This window comes from Leuresthes tenuis, unplaced genomic scaffold (assembly GCF_036924035.1).
Source record: "Leuresthes tenuis unplaced genomic scaffold, fLeuTen1.0.hap1 SCAF_11, whole genome shotgun sequence".
NCBI lineage: Eukaryota > Metazoa > Chordata > Actinopteri > Atheriniformes > Atherinopsidae > Leuresthes > Leuresthes tenuis.
Window position 1 is genome coordinate 17490100 of NW_027325365.1, and position 23690 is coordinate 17513789.

General features: G+C 40.4%; 3 protein-coding genes across 4 annotated transcripts; all 3 read left to right on the forward strand.

Moving 5' to 3' along the window:
• The first annotated feature begins 1013 nt into the window (after positions 1–1013).
• LOC140318627 (uncharacterized) lies at positions 1014–3230 on the forward strand. The gene is made up of 2 exons (XM_072396439.1): positions 1014–1207; positions 2155–3230. Exon 2 carries the CDS (start codon positions 2157–2159, stop codon positions 2952–2954), a length of 798 nt encoding a protein of 265 aa, XP_072252540.1. The 5' UTR covers positions 1014–1207; positions 2155–2156; the 3' UTR covers positions 2955–3230.
• A 6621-nt stretch (positions 3231–9851) lies between these two features.
• On the forward strand, positions 9852–11177 carry LOC140318629 (C-X-C motif chemokine 10-like). Its single transcript, XM_072396440.1, has 4 exons — positions 9852–10047; positions 10177–10297; positions 10555–10632; positions 10755–11177. The coding sequence occupies exons 1-4, from the start codon at positions 9984–9986 to the stop codon at positions 10822–10824; spliced, it is 333 nt and encodes a 110-aa protein (XP_072252541.1). The 5' UTR covers positions 9852–9983; the 3' UTR covers positions 10825–11177.
• Positions 11178–13391: 2214 nt separating this feature from the next.
• LOC140318147 (putative monooxygenase p33MONOX) lies at positions 13392–22386 on the forward strand. Of its 2 annotated transcripts, XM_072395841.1 has the most exons (8): positions 13392–13605; positions 14465–14555; positions 14685–14872; positions 15043–15145; positions 15276–15403; positions 20349–20488; positions 20607–20794; positions 21221–22386. In XM_072395841.1, exons 2-8 carry the CDS (start codon positions 14528–14530, stop codon positions 21424–21426), a joined length of 981 nt encoding a protein of 326 aa, XP_072251942.1. In that variant the 5' UTR covers positions 13392–13605; positions 14465–14527; the 3' UTR covers positions 21427–22386. The 2 variants fall into 2 exon arrangements, with proteins under 2 accessions (XP_072251942.1, XP_072251943.1); XM_072395842.1 differs by lacking the exons at positions 13392–13605; positions 14465–14555; positions 14685–14872; positions 15043–15145; positions 15276–15403 and adding an exon at positions 17201–17742.
• The last annotated feature ends 1304 nt before the right edge of the window (positions 22387–23690 follow it).

Here is a 23690-nt window from a genome sequence, read left to right on the forward strand (position 1 = left end):
CATTCTGGGGGCATGTGAGACTTAGATTAACTTGAAATGTGATTACCTTTAACTTCATAAGCTTCAAAATGAAAGCTACTTGTTAAATCTGCAAATAAGGAATTCCAATTTTCAGCCCGCGGTCAGAGATCATATTTGATCATATCAACCCTTGTTCACAAACCCATGACTGCGCTGTTGCAGCAGTCACAGTCCTGAGATCTGCATCTCTAAAAAACAAGCTATGGGTACACTAAATATCCAGTGGTGCATCAAGTGAACCACATAAAGTAGATTGTCTTTTTACTTTTGCAGCTCTCTTCAGAAAGAGGCCGTCCAGTTGAACCCAAATTTGCATGGATGTTTGATGGCACATCACATTTATGCTTCAAGTACAGCTTTACCAAGAAATTCTGTCACTGTACTCGTTGCTCTGTTTAATTGCTGGCTATGGGTCTAAATTTATGCTAAACGGCATAGTAGGCCCTCAAGGATCAATGGAGCATGTTTATAACCAGCATAATAAAGAGCAGACTGTGAAAGATCAAACGGGTGTAAAGCCTATTACAGATTCTGAAGTACTGAGAAATGTGTCTCTGTCGGGGTATTGGTGACTCATGTGCCATATATATCACATGAAGATCTCTGCTATGCGTTTGTGTTGCCGCCAGAAGGTGTGCACACGTGAAAAGCTTTCACATGCACACCAGACAATCTGCATGTTTGCATTTCATCCCTAAAAATGATAAGATCAAATGTGTTTAAAGGTGAAAAACCAATCTTCTTCCCTCCATCTTTTTTTCTGTTTTCTTTATCCTTCTGCTTATCCCCCCTTTTTCTCTCTCTTCCCACCGTTCTTTGCCTCCTTTTTTTCTCCCTCTGTCAGTACAGTGAGCCAGAGACAGTGCTGGGCCCGAGGAAATGGATGTTGTGTCTATTTTTAGAACCAGGGAAGGAGGGCACACCAAAAGTAAGCTATAGAGAGAGAGAGAGAGAGAGAGAGAGCAAGAGAAAGTGCGGGTGGAGGAGGAGGGATGTGAGGAGGAGATAAATCTCCATTCTACCTCTGCCTCCGGTCAGAGGCAGCTGAAGCTACAGGAGCGGCATCATTGTACTGAAACACAGGATTATAAATAGCAAACGACAGCCTGTTGCAGGTAGATATTTGAAATTGCAAGAGAGAAGAAGAAGAGATCAAGGGGGCTCAGCTAAGACCCTCTGTGAGCAGGTAAGTGTGAGTGGCGATACCTTGCATAATTACTGAAAATGCGTGAAGTGTAAACACACTGGGTATCTATTTAGTGCTTCAGCCTGGAGCTGTTGCAATGGAGCCATTTTTAGATGCTGTGCACCGAAGATGTGGTCTAAATTTAGCAATGGTTACACCTCGGAAGAAACTGCAAGAGCCTGGCATTTTGGTTTAGCGTGCTCTATTTTTGGCATGGAGGTTGGGACAAAAATATACTGCGGGATTCTCTCTGGGTTACAACAATATGGGGTTACATAAGAAAATACAGACTGACACGTTCTGTGGCTTTACATGACTGAGATGGTATTTAAAATACTCATCTATTTATGAAGCAGGGGAGTGTTTGTATTTTGGGCTGTCCACACTGCCACTCCAAAGTAAGCAGGGAATGATGCCTAAAATGTGAGCAATTGGAGTCATGAGAAGCAGAGGGAGGCTTATATGTTTAATTCAATTGATACAGTTGGGGAATAGTTGTGTTTTGAAACACAGGCTACAAGCTGTTATGTATCATGTGAGTAGCTGTTGAATTATGTCACTGGAAAAAATGCATTAGCCTGATGAGGTGCTTGAAAAAAACAGGGTTACAAAACACTGGTTTTGTCTACTCTTCTTTGCATTGTAGGTTATGAGGTTAAATGCTGTACTCAACATCTAAAGTATGTAATGTTTTGGGTAGATGGTGCATAAATTGCATATTAACTGCTTTTCAATAGACATCTACCTTACGATCACAGTCTTATTTGTCACTACTATCACAACACCAGCTTTCTCATGTAATGACTTTACTGAAAAACGTGACACAGATTAATTAGTAACCAGCATTCCTGAGGCTTATACATTACAATTTCCATTGCCTGCACACTGCAACATATTTGGTTGTTTAAGCTTGAAAAATGACCTGTCCCTCCTGGTCTGTCTCTTAGCTATGCGGCCACGGTCCAGACTGCTGTCCAAGAGAAGACTCATGCTGCCCACAATCAGAGAGGGAACAGAGGAAACGGTGAGGGATTTGAATGAAGCCAACACACTTCACAATTGGGATCGCGGCCAGGCTGTCTCATCAGAGGACTACCTCCTCTCCATCTGTCACCTGGCCTGTCCCACCTTCCCCACCACAGATGTGTCCCCAGACAACTTCCACACGCGGCAGCAGGACGCTATGCAGCGGAGGCTGAGGCCGTCACGGCTCATCGGGGAATCGTTAACCACTTTTGAGATCAACCTTAACAAGGAGGCACACAACAACAATGTGCAGCAGGGAGAGGAGAAAGAACTAAATGGAGAGTTGTTGTATGGCAACTCTGACCCTCTGGAGTATATCTACGGACACCAGAACAACCTCTCAGACTTTTCAGGAAGAGTCAGGAAGGCATTTGTTGAAAGAAAGTTTGTAAGGTATCATGAGAGTGTATGTGAGAGCCGGGCTCGCACCAGGGCTAACAGCATCCCCCACGCTTTGAATCCAGATTTTCCACACCATCACAAGGGCACCTTTCCTGAAATATGCACAAACAACAACACTTCAGTTCCAAATATTTCCCCGAAAAACAGTTTAATCTGGTCAGAGGCAAGGAGAGTCTGTCCAGCAGACAGAGGAGCAGAGGGACAGATGCTGAATCCAGCCAAGCAATCCATCATCTCTCAGTGGCTCTCTGACTGCAGGTCAGTGTGGAGAGTGGCGCGGGTGCAAGCTTGTATGCTCCCTGCCATTGCTGAGGTATAGGGAGCACATGGACAGTCATTATGATGCCCCTAATAACATATGATCTTATTGTGTAAGAGCAGGAGCTGTTGACATTTGGAAATGTGTAGAAATACATTTGAACATGCAGAGGCAGTAGATTTTGTCAATATTGCCCTTCTGTTATGTTTTATCAGTGTTACTATCCAATATAACACCCTTCCTGTTCTTGATGTTTGATGGCGATCATATGAAAATGGGAAAATCTGTAACACCTGTTTTATATCTTCCAGTGTTTGGTGAATTGTATATCAATAAATAAACCAGTCTTTTGATACTCCTTTGACACCATCCAGGTTTTTTTCAGCTACAATGCATTTTCTTGCCTGTGGAAACCCCTCATAGATGAGTTCCACTCACAGCCCTGCTGGTGCCAGGCAATGGAGTTTCTATGGTAACTGTCGTGGGATCCTGCACTGGTAAACACAAGTGTGTAGGAACACAAGCTGAGCGAAGATGACACCATTGAGCCCACACATGCAAGTTGTTGTACTGGAAAAACAGCAGTGACTGCAGGGCACAAAGAAAAAAAAACCACAGCAATAACAATAAGTTTAAAGATGATGTCATGGAGTCACATTCATACATCTGTGATCATTTGAACTTTTAAATTTAAACCACTAGAGGGCAGGCTTTCCAAAAACCTTCCCATGACTTACACTATAACAGGCTGCTCAGGCCCCTGTAGTTTTTCAACACTGAGGTAACTCTTACACGTGTGTGATTTTACTTTCAGTAAGGAATTTAAGAACCAGACACCTTGTCTCTCTAACATAGTGAGAGTTTTGATGAACCAATAGTAGCCAACGCAAGGAAAGGCTCAGCTCACCTGTATAGCAATGCAAACAAAAACAGAATGTTTCATCATTTAACCAAAATTGTGTCAAGTTTTATTTTCTATGTATTCAAATATCTGACGGATGGAAATCAAGTATCAAACCTTGTTAACACATCCATAGGATGATTTTATATGTTGTAATTCATGTAATGAGCAAAACTGGTCGTTGATGCTATGGATGAGGATCTCTGTTTCCGGTCCTCATAGCACCACTCAGAGAGTCTCAGAGAGTCTCAGAGAGTCTCAGAGTTCTTTGAACATTGGGGGTTTGACCTCGGTTCTTACTATTTACTGAATGGGGCTTTACAGCTAATAAGCACCTGTTGTGAGGAATCATTGAAATAGGTCATGTTATAAGGAGAAGGTGGCCTGCTGTAGTGTCTGTAAACACACCAACAGCCTAAACGACAGCGGTCTGCTGCACATGGAAGTATCAGAATAGAAAAGTGGAAAAGTTGCTAGTGGCAATCAGATGCTAGAACTTACTGTAAATTCCCTCTCTATCTAGCACACTGGGCAGCATTCACAAATACAACTGGATATTTCATTTATTTAGCATCAGGACAATTAGAGAAACCCTGGACTTATTTGCTGATTTAACGTCAAATCCATGTTGAAGCTCTGTTTTGCTGAGTCAAAGACTTGACCTTTTAAGCACTGGATTTTTTAGCATGACGGCCTTAACATTTTGTTTGGTCTGATTGGGCTCCACAATCCTGCCCCCTGCTCACAAGGTAAGTAATTCTTTGCATTGCAGGATAAATAACTCTCGGACAGGGGGTTCAAACACTGCAGACTGTGACCTCTGTAGTCCAAAGTTGTTTTCTTTTCATTATTTCTGGCGCAGCAGCCTCTGCTCTGCCGACAGAGTGAGTGACACATGTCAGACAACCACATCACTGTAACTGGAATAAAACAGGTTTTATTACATCACTGTAAGTCCTTTCTCACGCCCCCTTTTTCACTATGCTAAAACACATTTTGAATTGAAAATCATATTTCTAATCCCTCCGCAAAAAGTAGTTTATTCAAGTGTACTACGAGTATACTTAGTTTATACTAAAACTGAGGCTGTATGCTTGAAGTTTACTTTTTCTATACTATATTCTATATACTTAAGTAGTAGTATAGTATAGTGTAGTATACTTGGCTTATACTGAAAAGTATAAAGAAAAGTCAAAGACTAAGTACATTAATACTAAGACTTACACTTATACTTTAATACTAAAGCTTATACTTGTACTTCAGTATACTTTTTACTTATTTCTGCCACAAAGTACTAATACTTACTTTATCTTGATCCAAGTACAGAAAAGGGTCAAGTTGTTGACTCGGCAAAGAAGGATTTGATTTCATAAAGGCTCTTTGTCATTGAAATGCACATCTTTAATGATTTAAGCAGGTATTTGTAAATACACTGTATGGTATCTTTTAAAATGTTAGATGAATATATCCAACTTGTTCTCAGTTATTTAAACATGGGACTGAATGGTGTAGTGGTAAGATTGCCACCTTTCATGAGGGAGAACTGGTTTCAGATCTCCTGCATGAAAGGTACTACCTCCAGTAGGGGTTAGGGCAAGACCCCCCTTACCCTGCAGACCTACCAGTATAAGTTGCTTTGGATAAGAGTAGCAAGTTTTATTAATTCTAAGTTCATAAAAGTATACTTTAATAAACTGGAAGTACATACCTTGTACACTAGTAATATATAGATGAGTGTACTTGTTGTGTACTTGAAAGTATACTTTTATAAACTTAAAAATATTCCATTTTAGTCTGAAGAAGTATTAAATTAGTATACTTTCTAGTACACTACAAGTACATGGTCCGTAGCATACTTACTATACTTATACTTATACTAAAGCATACTTAATAAAATAAACTTTTTGCTAAGGGATTACTTGAATCCTCTATGTTTCACAATGCAATAGCAAGCCTATGGTGCTTACATGAAGTCATTTGTATGGTAGGGGCAAATGTTCAGCAGAGCAAACATCCTCCTCAGGAAGTGGATGGTCGAAACAAAATATTTCATGCTTCCACAAAAAAAGAAAAAGAAATGAGGAAACTAATTTAGATTGTTAGATTGTCATAATGGAAATAATCATTCATGAAAAAATCTAACTTTGGAGATGATGAGATGACCAAATATCTCTCTTGCCTCAAAGCATAATGAAAAATCATCACGTACCATTTCAAATTTAGAGCCTCTTAAATTCCCTTTCTCCATAAGGTACCCCTTAGACTTTGAGTATTGAAGTAAAAACTGTATCTGACATCTACTGTTGCTTTCATATGAGTCTCGTCTATGTGTGAATAAAGGTGCGAAGAACCTTTAGACATGTTAAAGTGAAAGTAACTGTAGTGACAGACTGCTGAAACATGTAATGTTGTAAGTATGTTTCTGATTTAGCGTGGTTTAGTTACAGTTTGTCTTATTTACCACCTGCCTGCTCTGTGTTGTAAGACCACATGTGATCCTTGATCAGCTGAAATGTGGCAGTGGACCCCAACAAGGTATGAGAAATGACAAAAATTATGGGTCAAAATTGAAAAAAAACAAAAAAACTTTCTTAAAACATTCTGTGAAGCACATTTATGAACATAGAGATGTAAAACTGGTAAGAAAAAAAGATGTTCTCGTAAATGAAAGGTGTTGCTGTGCAACAGGAAGGTGAAAATTCAGGGTCTGGAGACTTTTCACACTTACCTCAGCGCACACTAACCCTAAAGGAAATTCTGTTCTTACCAACCCGACAGACTGTCAAACTTCTGTGAAATTTAATATGAAGACTGTGAAAACTCGTCACAGGTGTAAATCTTTTGTCACTTTTACACAGAATAAACTTTTTCGGAGGCAAGGATTCGTGCTGAGACAAAGTGAAGTAACTGTCTTGATCTTCCTCTTCTTGTAGTAACTTTTGAACCAAAGTGTAAGAAAAACTGAGGAAGCATGTCAGTCTTTTGTCACTGTTTTGTGGGCGATTTCAGTCTCACTTGGTAGCCATGTAAAGGTCACTTCTTTTGACCTGACAAATTAAGAAACTTTGTACCCTTTTGGCCTTCATCTGAGCAGCACAAAGCTTTGCTCTGTTACGGTTTGTCTTGTAACAGCTTGAATTCAGGTGTGCAAACGAAGATATATCTTTTTTTTTTCGGTTTCTCTTTTCAATCCACCCATATAAACGTTTTTCTGATTCTATTATTTGCTCTTAATTTAATCTCGGCTTTTTTTCCTAATCATTGAAGTCGTGTTAAAAGCACACCAAGTGTGCGAAGTAAGAAACACTGCTGACGTTGTTTGTTCCTGTCGGCTCATTCCAACATGGGGTCACACCATGTGGCATCCGCTTAAAACGAGAAAGAAAAAAAAAACAAGATATAGCCACAGCAGAGATACATATGGCTGGTAAACCCCCTTGTGCATCAACAAAAACCACATTCAGCCGACAATTAATAGGGCAAATAGAAATAGATAAAAAGAAGAATTTCCATGAACCGTTTAGAGCTTTTCGAACCTGTGCCGTAATTTCAAACAAGCTTTACTTTATTGATGCACTCTGCCGCTCCTGACATGTAAAAGCCGTTAAATATTATGTTAAAAGGGGAATTATAAATTATTCAAGATGGCAAAGTGCAGTTTGTCAGAATGGGGAGTCATATGTGGCGGCACTACACTGTACCTCCATAAAAAAGCTGTGATTTCTAAACTCACAATAAGTCATCCAGAGAATATCCTAAGATGACTCAATATAAGCTCTTCTGCAACAGTAACTAGTTTCAGAGAATTCACACTTGCTGACCACTGCTTAGTCTGTGTGGTATGCAGCAATAGATGAAAGTCCCTTTCACATCTCCTTTGTGGAAGGGGACATCCCTGTTTCTAATGTTAGAGTTAGGGTTGCTGGCCCCGGAGCATTTTAGGTTTCCTTTTCATTTCACATTGAAGAGTGTGTTTTTGTTTTGTTTGTTTTTATCCAAATAAAAGTTTTGGGATGTTTTTTACTTTGAAGGATTGTGCGCTCCATAGACACCTCCAATATTCTTGTATACACCTGGTATATTTTCCCAGTTAGTTTGCAAGTTATGTCAGTGCTTTGATTTTAGCGGTCAGGTTTTGAGATATCTATCTCTGAGACTACACCCACATCCTCCCAAAAAAGATGTATATCTCAAAACCTCTGCGAGTAAAACCAAAACGACATTTGACTGCAGATCGTGACAGAGGTGATTTTAGTAACTCATTTCTAAATTTGGTTCATTTGGGCGAAGCAACTCTTTCATAACAACTCTTGTTTCTTTGAGGATCTGAAAGCTAACATTTTAGAAACACAGGCAGAAAAAAAGGTGGAGGATAAAGCTGGTGCCGAGCACCCTGTATTGAGAGGATTCAGTGACTCATGCCTGTCATGCTGTCTGCGGCATGCTGTCAGGCATGCCTTTGAGAAAATCGTTCTCAAAGGCAGAGAGATCACTGTGAATTAGTACAAAGCATGTATGAAAAGTAATATGCTACAGCTCTGATAGTTACCGACATCGTCAAAACATCAAATGAGGGGATATCTTTTCCAGTAGACTTTCACAGGACAGAAATCTGCTCTTTTATATAAATAGAGTAGCAATGAAGCAGTCAACTTCCTTTGCTTTAGAGGCCATGTCATTCATTCATGAATTAGTTCCATAATCCCCATTATAAATGGTTTAATGGATTTCAAGAAAAGAGGATTTTAAATTCCGATTTACTAAAGAGGCATTGCGCAAACTTGTTTTTTGTTCCATTATGGCACTGTGGTCTACACTGGCCTTCAGAGGAGAAGAGCAGCAAGTAAAAATAGAGAAGGAAATTAAAAAGCATTTCCCATTGTCCAGAAAAGTGAAAGAGGATATAAAACTGAAACTCAGATTGTAAAGTTTGCCTTTCACTTAAACTGTCCGTTTCCTTTGAAACTGGTAGGCCAGACGAGATCCACAGTATCTGATAGCAGTGGTAATATCTGTTAAGGATCTCATAATCAGTCAGACAAATTTGTTAATGCAGCCTTCCCCCACAACAAATGTCATCAGCAAATACCATGCAACTACAGTGGAAAGAAATAAAAACTTTTTCCATGCATTCAAACATTTGGTTTGGTGCTGCAACTGCTAAAGGTGTTAACCACCGGTGCAGAGTAGAAAAGTTTGTTGCAAAGATCATCAGCCCACACCTTGACTTGCCTAATACAGAAAAGTCACTTGTATGATTCTATTTTTAAAGGTCAGAAATAAAAGTCAAGCATTCAGTGTACCAACATGTTAAATAATCAGATTTTTTACTCTTTTGGTGTTGTTTAAAACGGAATACGACATACATCTTTTTTCTTTTTTTTTTAAAGAATTTGTTTGATTTAATGTGTTCTTGTTTTATCTCATTTATCTTCTTACCCCCAACCCATATTTCATTTTTCTACTCCGTGAATGACTCTGTGATGAGAAGAGTTCAGGACCTAATTAAACTAGAAATCTCATAAATTTTCTGTACTATTGTGTGTACTTATTCTAATTTTTGTGATCTATTTTTGTCCTTTTTTTTTTATATAACTTTTTAAGGAACGTAATTCTGTTTGTGGTCTATCCCGGTGCTGCTGTAATAAATTCAAATTTCCCTGATTGGGGACACATAAAGGATAATTTCATTCATTTGTTCTTAACCCAAAAAGCAGGAATACACAAATGTTACTGTCCAACTCTGTATTTCTACTATTTAATATATGCCTTTGTATTGAATAGGTAGAAATGGGAAATGAAACCACAAGTTTAAAGCTGAATTTTTACAGCTTTAACAAGTTTGACTATTTCCATTTTATTCTTATGTACAGTTTTTCATTGAATTATTTATGTAAAAAGTGATCAGTTTGGACTAACAGTGTGGAGGTATAAGGGGGATTAGTGGGTGGTTTTTTTTTCTTGTGGTTTTTGGAGTTTCACTTTCCAGTTTAGAAAATTTCCCTCTGTCACAGGAAAGAAAGTGTATGCGACTTGAGACAGTATAAAAGACCACACTCAGCTTCCACTACTCACACTGCTCCTGCCAGCTAACCTGCTTCAACTCCGCTGATTCCTCTTGCAGCACTACCATCTTCACCTCGCTCCTTCAACGCCAGCTTCATCTTGACTGAACGGAAAATCCAACAATGTCCAGCATCATCAAGTTGTTTCTGCTCCTGGCTGTCATGGTCTGCATGTCCGCAGCCCAGCGTAAGTTTTTAATCTTTTTTCTTTTATTATTATTAGTTTTCCGATCATTTTGTACTAATAAAACCATACTCTGACTTAAAATTGTGCTGTAAGAGGATTAATCTTTTGATTCTTGTCTCCTTTTTCTAGTCAATGAAGCGGGACAGCAGTGCCTGTGTCAGCGCGTCAGGAATCGCATGATTATGAAGTCCGAAATCAAGGATGTTCAGATCTACCAGGCAACCATCTTCTGTGACAGAGTAGAGATTGTGTAAGTGTGTAATGGCAGAAATATGAGTTGTCATTTGGAAAACCAACATTTGACTAAAATAGAGTGTGGCTGAACTGAAACCTCACTTTGATTAGAAATTGTGTAACACCATGAAACGTCAGAGTTTTTGAGTTAAATCATTGATTATCACCATATTCCAGAATGAAGTCTATCAACTTAGCTTGATTATGCATGTATACATACTTCTGTTGTGTTTTAATGAGCTTTTCATTAATCTTTCTTATTTGTTTCAACAGCATTACCAACAAAAATGGCCTTCGCTATTGCCTGAACCCCGAGTTGAGGGCTATGAAGAAGATTGTGACCGATATGATGTAAGTATTAGATGAATCTGAGCATTTCCTTCAATACACTAACCCACCGAATTTTCGACTTTATGAGTAATAGGACGCCTGTCTAACAAGTGCCTTGTTTGCTTTTTTTTTGTCTCCTCTAGGAAGAAGCCAAAAACCTCAACCACTTTTTCTCCTTCCACTCAAAGCCACACCATCACAACTGGCAACTGAATGTCCTCCTTCCTCACTGGTTGAACAAGAACCACGTCTGACCTCTGACCCCTCAACAAATGCACCTTCAATGATTGTAGATGTGAAATAATTGAAACTCGTTAAACTATTTATCTATTATATATGCTAATACGTTTTTACAGTATACAAAAATATCAGAAACGTTTGTTTAGTTTTGTTTATAGCGCTCCACTGAGGAGTTTGTGATTGACTTGTTATTGTATCAAATCTGTCATTTGTTCATCTGTTATTTTTCTACGCGGGTTTGTAGACGAACCTCTATGCTGTATTTTTGTCAGCGTTTTTTTGGTTTCCTCGGCCGTTTTGTAATAAAAGAGAAATGCACAAAGGAACACAGAGAAAATGGTTTCATTTTCCAAACCTGACACCGCGTGTCCTCAAACAACAGCACGACCCTGTGGATTAAGATTGCTAATGCACGACACTTTTACAGTAATGTGCTACTTTAGGTATCTGCTGACCTCGTGCATTCTTAGAATGCCGCGGAGGCGCTCTCTTGCCATTGACGTAGGCATCTTCCGGACACGACTGACACCCAAAGCAGCACAGACTGATATTACAGGGTCAATGATCAGCCAACAACATGTGTCCCTTCTCAGCTCAGGGGTGGCTCAGCTCTTTTGAGTCTCATAGGCTGCTGCCCGCCACACCCCCTCCGCGCGCACAATGTGTTTCTGCACTCAATATTGACACAGTTCCATGGCTCCTGATCACAACTTTTACCATCACAATTAACCTAAACAACAAACTCCCACTGAGGAAGTTCGAAGCAGCAGACTGCCATTTACAACATTTTAACACACTGTCTGCAGCTTTGTGGCATCAGACAAACTTTGTTTAGTAACTTGATTCTGCACCCGTGAATGTGTAATAAGGCAATGATGGTGGTCCAATGAACCAGTCAAGATGACCTGTAACCACAGCTCAACTCTGCGGTGCATGTGAATGTGTTGGTACAGAGGAAACCAGCGCACACAGAGCAATGGATGCTCTTTGACTCAATGGACATCATCCAAACTCTATGCCACCAGACTGAAAATGTTCAGAGGAAAAAGAAGAGCAACAAAAACGCATCAAGAAAGAACTTCAAACCTAAGTTTGCCAAAGCGGGCCTCTTTTCGATTCAGCTTTGCAAAAACAAGAAAATAAAAATACTGCAAAGAGGTTGAGGTAAAAAAAGATGAAGTGGTGAAAAAAGAATATTGTCGTTCCATGTGAAGCTAAAGTTAGTGAGAACATTTGAAGGATTTTCTCCAAACACAACATTCGAGTGCACTTCAAACTGAAAAACACCTCCCAAGCCCAGGGCTCTGCACAGCAGGGCCATCTCCTCAGGTCAAGGCCCAGTGGTCCATCTTCATCATACAGAGAAGGGACGGGGAAGACAAATGGTTTGAGAGGGGAAGCTAAAGAAGCCATGTATGTTCAACAGGAAAAACTACTTTGAATGACCTCAGGTATCAGCTGCCGAACAACAACAAAGCACCCTTGAGCCAGGCTGTTCCACAGCTATTGACACCTTTGACTGTGTGTTTTAGTCCAACTCACAGGTGAATGTAACCTATAACTCGTGCTTTGGTTGGGTGGGTCAGTAACACACGTTAGGCAAGGCAAGGCAAGGCAAGTTTATTTGTATAGCACAATTCAACAACAAGGTGATTCAAAGTGCTTCACAGTGACATTAAAACAGAAGAAATAAAAAGCATGATTTAAAATTTAAACAAAAGAAGGAAATAAGAACAATAGATAAAATCAGAAAAAATTATATATATGAAAGATAAAATCAATAGTTAAAACATGATTCCGTTTTGAAACTCAAGCTTATTCAAATGCAGCTGAAAATAGGTGTGTCTTCAACCTGGACTTAAATACACTGAGTGTTTCAGCTGATCCGAGGCTTTCTGGGAGCATAGAAGCTGAATGCAGCTTCTCCATGTCTGGTTTTGACTCTGGGAACTGATAAAAAAACGGACCCAGATGACCTGAGGGGTCTGGAAGGTTCATAGTGGGTCAGGAGGTCACTGATGTATTTTGGTCCTTGACCATTCAGAGCTTTATAGACCAGCATCAGAACTTTAAGATGAAGTTACCTCAATGACTCTAACTGAAGACATCCCACAGCAGCTCATAAACAACAGACTCCAAACTTGTGAGTTAGAGGAGAAAAAATAACACTTTAATTTCAGAAGTGAAACGTCTTTAAAAAACAGGAAGTCCAGCTGCCCTCTGCTCAGGGCTTAAGGACAGAAGTGAGAACAGACACACCACTTGTGTGAATGATCTTGTTCACTTTCCAATGCGGAAAACAACATGACACACGGGGTATACACCGTTTCCTGAGAGCACCATTCATTTCTACCCCTCACATCATCTCCCCTAACCACAGCAGCACCAATCCAAGCAAAATATCACGTAAAAAAAAACAACGTTAGAACTGCCTATTCATATGCCAAAGTCTATCAATTTCTTACGTAACACAAAGTTATTGTATCCTTTATATGGCATCACTACCACCCCCCAAACACTCAGCAGGGCTTCAAGTTTCAGACAGTCACTTCCGCCGGCAGGGCTGCGTTCAGTGTTGTCGGGCGTCGGTCTGCGCTGTGTTTGCATGTCCAAAAGTCATGGATGAACCCACCGGTGAGCAAATATGCAACGTTCGTTCGTTCAGATTGTCAGATCGACGCGCCACTAGCGAAGAAACCTCTGCACCCGCGGTGTCGTTTTAACAGACGCGAAGAGGAAATATTGACATTTGAGGTGAGTGATTCTGTAAGTAGCATGCCCGATGAGCTTCTGTCCTTCATGCAAACCCAGCAGGAATGGACTGAACAAAACCGAAAAATCCCAGTAATGCCGGGTATGCGGAGAGTGGGGGCAGAAAAAAAGTTATGAGAATAATCTGGATATCAAGATAAAATCACGAGCCTCAACTCCCGCCCTGTCTCCTGGAAGATTTGGCAGCCTCATAAACCTGCTTGTTCAACTAGTATTACTGTGTTCATTGTTATTATCCTATAATGCGTAGCATGCCTAAAACGCGAATCTTAACCCTACGTGGCGTGAGTCGGATCTGTTTTGTTTTTTTTGCAAGTCACAGTAACTGGCCTTCCTCAGTGCTGACGACAACACCAGTCAGCTGTCTGCAAAGCCGCAGAATACTAAACAGGCCTCCGACGACAGAAATGTAAAAAAAATCTGAAATCTGCCATTAGTATGTTTGCAGATTATGAACGTTATCATCCGCCTTCATCTATGTAAGGAACTGATTTTAATAGAAAATTAACACAGACAAGGCTGATAAGGACTACTGATGATGAGTTAAACCATAAATAAGATAAGAAGTCTTCCATTTCTTTATCTTTTATTCAGTGGTGAACTAACAGTAAAGAAGGAGGGTTTTTATTCCCATCGGAAACACAGCTTGAGTTCAGTTTGGCTGTTTTTTTCTCTTCAATTGCTAGATCTAATGTAAGAGGAACTCTGACTTGGACTCATATTAACAACGCTGCTGTGCAGTAACCAGACTCTGCGGGTCTATTTGGAGCCAGCCAGAAACAGAACACGGTGCACTGTAAATACAGGTCTGATATGGTATGTGTTTTTTGTTGTGTTTCAGGACAATCTGTGCGTAGGGTGAGCCACCAGTTTACTCAGGTCACATCCCTGATCTGGTATCAAAATGGCCTCAGAGCGGGGAGACATCCCAGGTAATGCCGCCATTCCGATGTGACACATTCACATGTATAAAGACAAGAGTGGGCATTTTTGTCAGATAACAGAACTGTTTTTTTTTCTTATGCTAATCAAAGCACATGTTTTTTTCTCCCATTTTTCAGCACTTGAGTCTGGCATGTCATCTGGCCTTTGTGGTGCCTTATCTTCTCCCATTGGACTGACTCGACACAATATCAGTTATGATGAGCACATGGATCTCCCAATACATTCACCCCCTCCAGACATGAATGTCAACATCTTATGGAAAGACCCTATCATCCCACGTCACAGGTTCAGGAACATTTTAGAGGTACTTCCCTGCTTGTTTTCACCTTGTTTTCAACTCGTTCCCTGAACAAAATGTTCTTTTTTTTATGGGCTTGTATGAACCTGGTTCTTGAGGATTGTTTGCATGTTTTGACACTTTCCATTAGCGTGTTCTATAACTAGTTTCCTAACACTGTACTCTTGTGTGACCAGGAAGGTGAGAATGGTGGGAAGGGATTGACATCCGAGCCGCCCAAGTCCCCAGTTCCAGTGGTGAAAGCCAAGGCCACCTCTTTAATGAGCTCACTTATGATAAGTAAGTTAACATAGTACCGTAATAATATTAATAATAATCAATCTTAAGGCTATCTGTGGTGTCACAGTGGAGCTCAGCATATTAATACTTTGACTAATTGTTTGCATGTTTGACTGTATGTCCACTTCAGAGCAAACCCATGAGAACCTCCAGAAGTTTGAGCACCAGGCAGGGCTGGCAGATGATGTTTATTCACCCCACAAAGGCCTCTCCGCAGAGGAGACACACTCTCACCGGCGAATTGATGGCACAGTGCCGGTGAGTATGAGAGTATGATGTTGCCAGAGGCTGTGGCAGGTTCTGTGCCTGAGCTGTCTGTCCCAGACAGACTGTTAGTTTTAGTAGCCTTCTTTGAGACGGAGTTTATCTGTCTTTGTGATTGTAACCGTTGTATAAGATCACCGCATGGCACACAACGCGACAAACATTTGATGATCTTTGCTGTGACATCATGCTTGATGTGTGCAGATAGTACAATGACACCTACTGAATCATAAGCGGGCTGCTGCTGTAAAGGGTAACATAGATTTTAAGCACCACAGTCACGTTAAGTTTTATAAATAGAAAAGTTGAAAAATTACTGTTCTATTCACTAATAATTACACTGCCGTGCTACTTATGTTGAATGGCACGTCACTTTCCTCGACATTCCTATTGGCTGATAGATACAACAACGAGCAGTGTTGTTCTTTAGTTAGTGGACATAAAGAACAACGCTGCCCATCTTCTTCATAACATTGTGTTAAAACGACAGAGTGTGATCAGTGTGAGGCTTCCTGGGCTCCGCTGTAACACAGAGAGATACAGGAGGTCCTTCCTGCCAGCAGCAATAACTCTTCGTATTGAAAACTTATGATGATTGTTTGAAAATTATTATACTGCAACAATATAATTTCCCTTTAGGCTTTTGTTTTTTGTTTCATTTCCTTTTCTTTTCCATTTAATTTCATTAGCAGCAGACACGCTGCAAGATGATCATTCTAAATTTGGATCTATGACTATAGTCACAAGACCGTGACACCAGACACTTTAAACCTCTCTCACAGTATGGTACAAGACCACTGTTTAGGGGCCATGGGGTTTAGGGAAATTTCCAGGATTGTCTCACGATTTAACATGTTTTGGCTGGAACAGCCCAACATTGTGCTTTGTACATCAGGCAAAACAAACAGGAGAAAAATAATTTGGAAATGTCCCACTGTCACAGTATTGAAAACTAAAATGCTATCAACCAAATGTAACTTGGATGAAAAGAAAATTAAATTTGGTGTCTATTGTTGACCAGTTGAAAGAACTGGGCTTTATTTATGTAAAGTTTAGCAAATGCTTTTCAGAAAGTCAAAGTGGACGACAGTGAACATTCACAAAGCACCTGTTAGATAAAGTGTGTACGGACAAAGGTTGTGTTTGATTAACTGCATAGATTTGTACAGTTTTCATGCCCACTTTGTCCCTATCCCATACTCCAGCTTTACTAGCTATCTACTGACTTGTTCCAACTCCACACTGTTGTGATGTTGAACACACAGATAGAGGGCACATTATGACTCTTCTACTTAAACGGCGATGGTATCTGTTCTGACAAAAAAAAAATTCAAATCCAGGCTTAGGGTGAAACATACATGAACAAAAGGGGGGGAAAGGACAGAAAAACTATTAAATAGGAATTAACTAAAAATTTAAATTACATTACTGTGAAAGATCATCAATTAAATCAAATAACCAATCAGATTGCATGCATAAGGCTTTCATTTTTGCATCTTTTGCATTTGTGTAGTATTTAGATGTGTCCAGGTATGATTTAACATATGGCAGGAAGACACTAAAAGTAGGTTTCCTTTTTGCAAACATGCTGGCATGTTTTTGGCATTTTACTAATAATAACAAAAAATTGAATACATATCTCATCTTAAACGCTGTTTCTTAAGTAGAATAAACCAACAATAGTCTGTTCAATAACTAATATTCTGCTTAAAAAACAGGTGAAGGACATATCAAAAGAATTGGCTAAAGGTGCATTTCCTTCAAAAGTTGACTAAATGTTTCATTTTCGAGAGAACAAAAGAAACAAAAAGGATCAATATTAAGCTATGGTTTACCAAACCTCTTGTACCATGTTCAGGATAAAAATGAAAAAATAAAAATAAGATCAGAGTAAAAACCAGGGTACTTCCCAGTCGATATCAGGATATAAATTATTCCAAACGAAAATGACAGGTGGTTTCCTTTTGAATTGTTTCTCTCATATCGTTGGATTTTGCACTAAAAAAGGGACTGGGTTCCCTACAAATAGTGCTGATAGAGCTGTAAAACGTAGCTGGCAAAACGCAGAGCAGCATCTTGGTAAACAAATTACGCAACAAGCGTTGTGCATTACGTCTATCAGTATTGTTGCCAAGCGACGCTGTTACAGGAACCTGCCCTCCGCATTTGTTCAACGGACCGACCCCCGAGCTCCCAACGAAATAAGGCCCAGTGCGGTGCACACACACACGGCGTTTGGTTTTTCAGCAATAATCCTCACTGAAACAACAAATTATGGTAAAAATGAAGGAGTCTATCGAGCTGAGACGCCAGAGAAGACTTATCATAAAAAGGTTAGTCTATAAGTTTTTTTAGCTACAAACGAGTAGTAGGTAGTAGTTCTGACGGAAGGAAAGGCCGTTAGCATAGCAATCTTGTACACCAGCGATGAATGCTAGCTTTGTATCTAACACGACAGGACTAACCGACCGTACCGCTTACGGAGAAATCTAAACCAATGTCAAACTACTAATAAACTGGTGTTTGGCCGATAAGTAAATAACCACGTATTCGTTGGTTACGTCATAATAGCTTAATTGAATCACTTTTGGGGTTCATAGTAGCAGCATAGTCGCTATTAGCATAGCAACGGCTAACCAGTAGTTAACGTTTTACGGGGATGTTGACACAGAGGACGAAATTGATTAGAGGTTATCTCATGAATGTTGAGGGTCAAGTATTGTTTTGTTCTGTTATAAAACGTTGTTATTGTCCAGCCCCAGTTTGTTCATTTGGCTAAATGACAACGTTGAAAAGGGAAACTCAGATTTGGTGTCGGGTTGTTTCCACATACCCTTGAATTCTAGATATTGGTGCATGTGTGTGAGGGTATTTTTTGTGTGTCTTATTTCAAATGTATTTTTAAAATAAAAAAAAAAAACGTCTTATCTCCTATAGTGTGAAGTTATTATCACCGGCTCTTGACGAGATAAATTGCTGACATGTTCCATTGAAATTACATCTATGGTCATTTGTTTTCGTCTGAGCATTTTATTTAAACATCTTCGTATCACATGCAAATCAAGAGTGGAGTGTTTTTGTTTTGTCTCATTTTCAGTTCCTCGTTGTCACGTTTAAAATGTATCTTGGAATAGCTGCAAAAGCACATATCCAAATATTCAACTCACTGAAGTATTGTGATCAGTCACACTGTGTGTGACAGAATGAAAACCTCAAGTTGTCATGGGAACGAATCCAGAAGCCTGTTGTGGTTTTCTTATAATAATAAATTTAATTTCTAATGCACTTCTCATCAAGAAGATCTCAAAGTGCTACAAGTTAAGACAAGGTTAAAATCAGTTAGAAATCGGCAGTCACATGCCTGTCTGAATAAAAAGGGTTTTTAGGCCTGTTTTAAGAGAGTCTTGGCTCTGAATAGCCCTCAGCTTTTTAGAAGTTTGACCCGGTTGTATTGGGGATGTCAGTGCACGGCTGTTTTCTGGTCACCCCAGACATGTCCAGTTGAGTTCCAAGTCTTGCTGGGGTACCCAGTCAGAAGCTGGCTTCCGCATCTTTTACTTGGTATGGTATGACTGAGTTGATGCTCAGTGCTCACTCTCCTCCACACCACACCATGAGAAATTTCAGCCTTATAGTTCGGTGTTTAGATCAAAGGGTTTCAATTCTCAGAGTTGAACATGATTTTGGGCAGATGGTTGTGTTCCTTAAGTGAGGTATGGATTCTACTTCGTGGGCCAATATAAAGCCCTGATTGTGTGATATGCTGCATATGTTGCTCTCCTTTGGTTCATCCTTCCTATCTCTACAGTTATAATGACCATTTAGCCGCTGTTGGTGGTTTCAGATCTCTTTCATTGAAAAAACATGGAGGGGGGGGGGGTGATGATGTAAGATGTTGTTGGCCACAGTCAGTTCTGCAGAAAATGTTTGGTATCCTTCCCCACATGTGCAAATTGACACAGGCCTGTAGACAGTTCTGTCATCTTTACGGCTTGGTTTTCACTGTACACTGTGAGACATATGTGCACCGTTCATGAATATGTCTACTGAATGCAGTTAGGCACATGTTCACTGAAAGGGGAGAGAGGATTTGGAAGGGTCTGAAAACTGTCCCATTGCACTTTAACGTCAGCTGCCAGATTGTTGCTGAGTCCTGTTTTCGGACAATAAGGCCGAGGTCCAGCAGGGTTGGCACGGTGATGAAATCTAGCAGGTTAATAACCCACATAATACACTGAGGATAAAAAGGCCACGAAGACCCTTTCTGTCACTGGTTTGCACAATGACCACAGCCGTGAGCAGGACGCGAGACGTCCTCTACAGTTTTGATATTGCGTGTGGATGGGAATGCACCTGCATTGAATGGAAACTGAACTTTGAAAATTCTATTCCCGAGGTCATTTCTGAAATAAACCAAAATGTTGAGGCAAGTATGGTTGAATATTTTCATTTGCCTCATGGGGAACTAAACCTTAATTTACAAGAAAAGAAAAAAGAAACTGTATTTGGCTGGTGTTACAGGGAGAGATCGCCTGTTCTCTATGATAGCTTCATGTTATGTTAATGTATTATGATCTTTAGTTGCAGTGTAGTTCATTGTGAAATATCTTTTCCTTTGCCTCCCCATGTTTCTCTTTTTCCCACCCACATGACACAGTAACAGGTTGCAGGCACAGATGATCGATGACGCACTTTGTGATGATTATTTTTGAACAGCGGGGGCCAACTTTTTTTTAATGTGTACGCAGGGTTGTTTGCTCTCTAGCTAAGATCAGAGCTCTGCCTTTCACACATTAACAAGTCTGTAACAAAATGTTCCAACCTTTTTTCATGTGTAATATTAAATCCCTTAACATTTTTTTTCTTTCTTTTAAATCCTGTGAAGGGCATCCTTGTGTTTATTTAATTGATCTTTTTTTTTTCCCTTCTGTTTGAGCAGAAGTTGAGAATGCCAAGCGGGGACTTCAAGGAGGACAGGCTTTCAACATCAGCACAATCCACCCCCTGTGGCACACCTTCAGTCACCCCCAGTGTCACCCCCTGTGTTAGTCCCCTCTCATCACCAGCTGTTAATCGCAGGTGAGCATTGTGCCTCTAAAATGCTGGGCTCATGCTGCCATTCGGATAAGGAACTCGGTGTAATGTTGCCATTTTGCTTGAATGTTAATTTTCTTTCTCTTGATTGGCGGGGGCGCAGGAACTGGTACCAGCTGAGTCCAACGCAGTTTCAAGCCCATCTAGAGCCTAACAAACTCAGCCCCAGCATAGACATGGGAGGAAATGAGGGAGGAAGTGGAGGAGGAGGACTGGATAGGTGGAGCTTCTTTGGAACTCGGTCTGTGGTTCACAAGTCCCCTACCGATCCGGGCTCTGAAACCAGCACAGGTGAGACATTTGTATATACAGTCCTGCATTTGGATTTCCCCACGTTTATGTTGCTCAACATGAAAATAAGATAAGAATTCTCATAACAGCAGTAGATTTTGATCATTAAAGTTGAGCTGTTTCGATACTATTAAGTGCAGGCAAGCTGATAAAGGTGATGTTGCTTCATCATGATCATAACCCTTTTAAGACGATTAAACAAGCCCTGTGGCAGGTTGTGGTTTTAGATATTGTTTTAGGACCTGAAACCACTCCTAAATGAGGTCACTGTGTCCTGACGTGCATTTTATACTGCTGGAGCAAGGATAGGCAGTAAACGACTGAATGACAATTAGATAAATTCCTTACAACAGGTCTTTAGCTCGTCACAGTATCATGAAAGTTTAGGCTATTCATAACATTTTCTACTACGCGTCTTTCCTGCAGGCTTCTCAATACAGTCCTACTTTGGCCTGCAGAAGTCCTCCACTGTGGATGGCACCAACTCTCAAATCAGTCTGAAGGTGGAGGACCCTGCCAAATTCCTGCCTCCCAAGATCGACATCTCGAGCAATGAAGCCAAGCAGGCTTCCGCACGGCCACACAAACTGAAACCCCGGGACATGAATGTTTTAACACCGTCAGGCTTCTGAAGTCAGACGAGCTGTTCGGTTGTACCAGCTCTAGTAGGTTTTTCTTCTTTACCTGGTTACACGTTGGCTTTCCTGTCTTCTTCTGTGTCCCATGCTTCCTTGAGGGTGAGAAGAATGAGGACCACCTGCAGTGTTAGTTCATCAGCCCCAGGGACATCACTGCTCCGTTACTTCTCCCAGCAGACGTTGTCACAATGGCTGCTTTCCTCTCAGTCCCCTTCCTGTGTCTTCCAGCTCATCGGTCCAAATAAAAAATTCAAAATGAAGTAACTTCATTTGTCACCCTGGAAAATGATTTCAGTTATTATTGTTATTGTGTCACTTAATGAATGCATTGGCACACATTGCCTCGCTGGCTTCCTCCCATTGTCAGCAATGACATGAGACTGCCATCTTGTCGGTTGTTTTTAAAAGTTAATCACTTTAGCATTGCCTCATACTAACACTGACCAGCGGTTTCAGTTCATCACGCTCAGATGCCTGCCTCATTAGTAGTTGGATTTTTTTTTTTTAAAAAGATTATTTGAAATAATTATTGTTGTATAGTGCTTTTCTGTCAGCATGCAGAATGCAGCTTGGCGTATGACTGATACTGTGCCTGAACTTGCAGGTTTTGTGTTTTTTTTTTTTCTTTTTTTGCACAGCTAAGTTTAGCTTTTGTTTTTTACTGTGTGAAAGAGCATCAGAAGTGACTGCTGACCTGAAGTGATTTTTGGTATTATAATTCAGTTGTTATTTTCATAATATTTTGTTTATTCTGTATAGTGGGTATTCCATTCTATTGGGTTTGACATTTGTAAATAAGACCGCAGTGTCAGTTCAACAAGCTACAAAAATGCAGCATCCATGAGGTACTTTCAGTTTTGGGATTTTCATGGAACATACTCAGTTCTGCAAAGTAATTGCACAAGGGAGGAAATCTCCCCCAGATATCTGTCAATAAATCTCAGAACAACTAAACTGGACTTGTGGTTCATTCTTTCACATAAACGGGTTGATTTTACGTATTTGACAGCATTGTCCATTCTGTGAATATGCTATATGTTGATATACTACTATCAGAACTATTATTTGCCTTTTCTATGCACTCTTATATGAATTACTGAAAAAAATGGGGATGTTAGCTGTAGACTTCTGAGGTGAAATGATTTTTGAACAAATCTGTACTTGCAGTCTTTGGCCAGCAGATGTCGCAATTAGTTAATATGATTGCCGAAAGTTTGTGAGAATAGGAAGCGGAGGCATGCAGTTCCAATCAATTAAGCAGCTCAGACATACTTGGAAAGTGTGATTAATTATGCCACAGAGGCATAAAGGAGATTCAGTCTGTCTCTGGGGGCTTTTTCAGGAGGTCATCTGCTGTGCACACATTCAGTTCGTCTCATCCTGTTGTCACACAGACTGGTCTTGTAGCATCAATCACGCTTGTCACAGTTCTACATGACAGCCGAATATCCTGCTCTGCGTAGCCTCGTTTCTCCCCTTCAAAGCAAAAATCCAGGCCATCGGACAATGAGCCAGCAGAGAGCAGAACTCTTCCCCTGTAGGCTCAGCTAGAGTTACAGCCTTGTTAAAGCTCCTAACAGTCGTCGCCTGATGCCCTGTGCTGTGTGTGTGTTGGAGAGTAAACAGCAGTGCAAAGTGTGTGTGTGTGTGTGCACATGCTGCAGATTTATTCCAGGGTGTGTCTGCTGCCACTACTTTTACAACTTTCACAAACCAAACAGGCCAGGATGACATTGAAATCATCTGTTTACATATGATTAAGAGCACAAATGTAATCATTTAAAAGTCTTTGTTTAGATTTTGTGCTTTAATTTTCACGTTAACAAGACCTCAATTGGGGATCATCCTGATGCTCCTAGAATGAAAGATTCATTTGCTCAATAACAGGCTGTGCAGCATCTGTTTTCGGCTTCCAGGTGGTGTAGCAGGAGTAAAGCTGAACAGAGAGAAGCCAGTGAAATACTGGAGTCCATAGTGGCAGATAAAGTGGTGGATGGACACAAGGTGAAGAGGAAAGACAGAGAGAGAAGATGAGCAATTAGGTGAAAGAGTTTTGATAAAGATATTCAATCTTGTGTCACATTCGTTAGAGGCATGTAACACTACACACAAGCGGCTTGGTCACAGTAACACTAAACCAAGAACACTCACACGGCAAAGACAAGAGAGCCAATGGGTGGGAAGGAGAGAAATAGAGAGAAAAGGGTGGAGTGCCCCAGCAGTCATGACGTAATACAAATGGCGTTCCTGCTGGATCC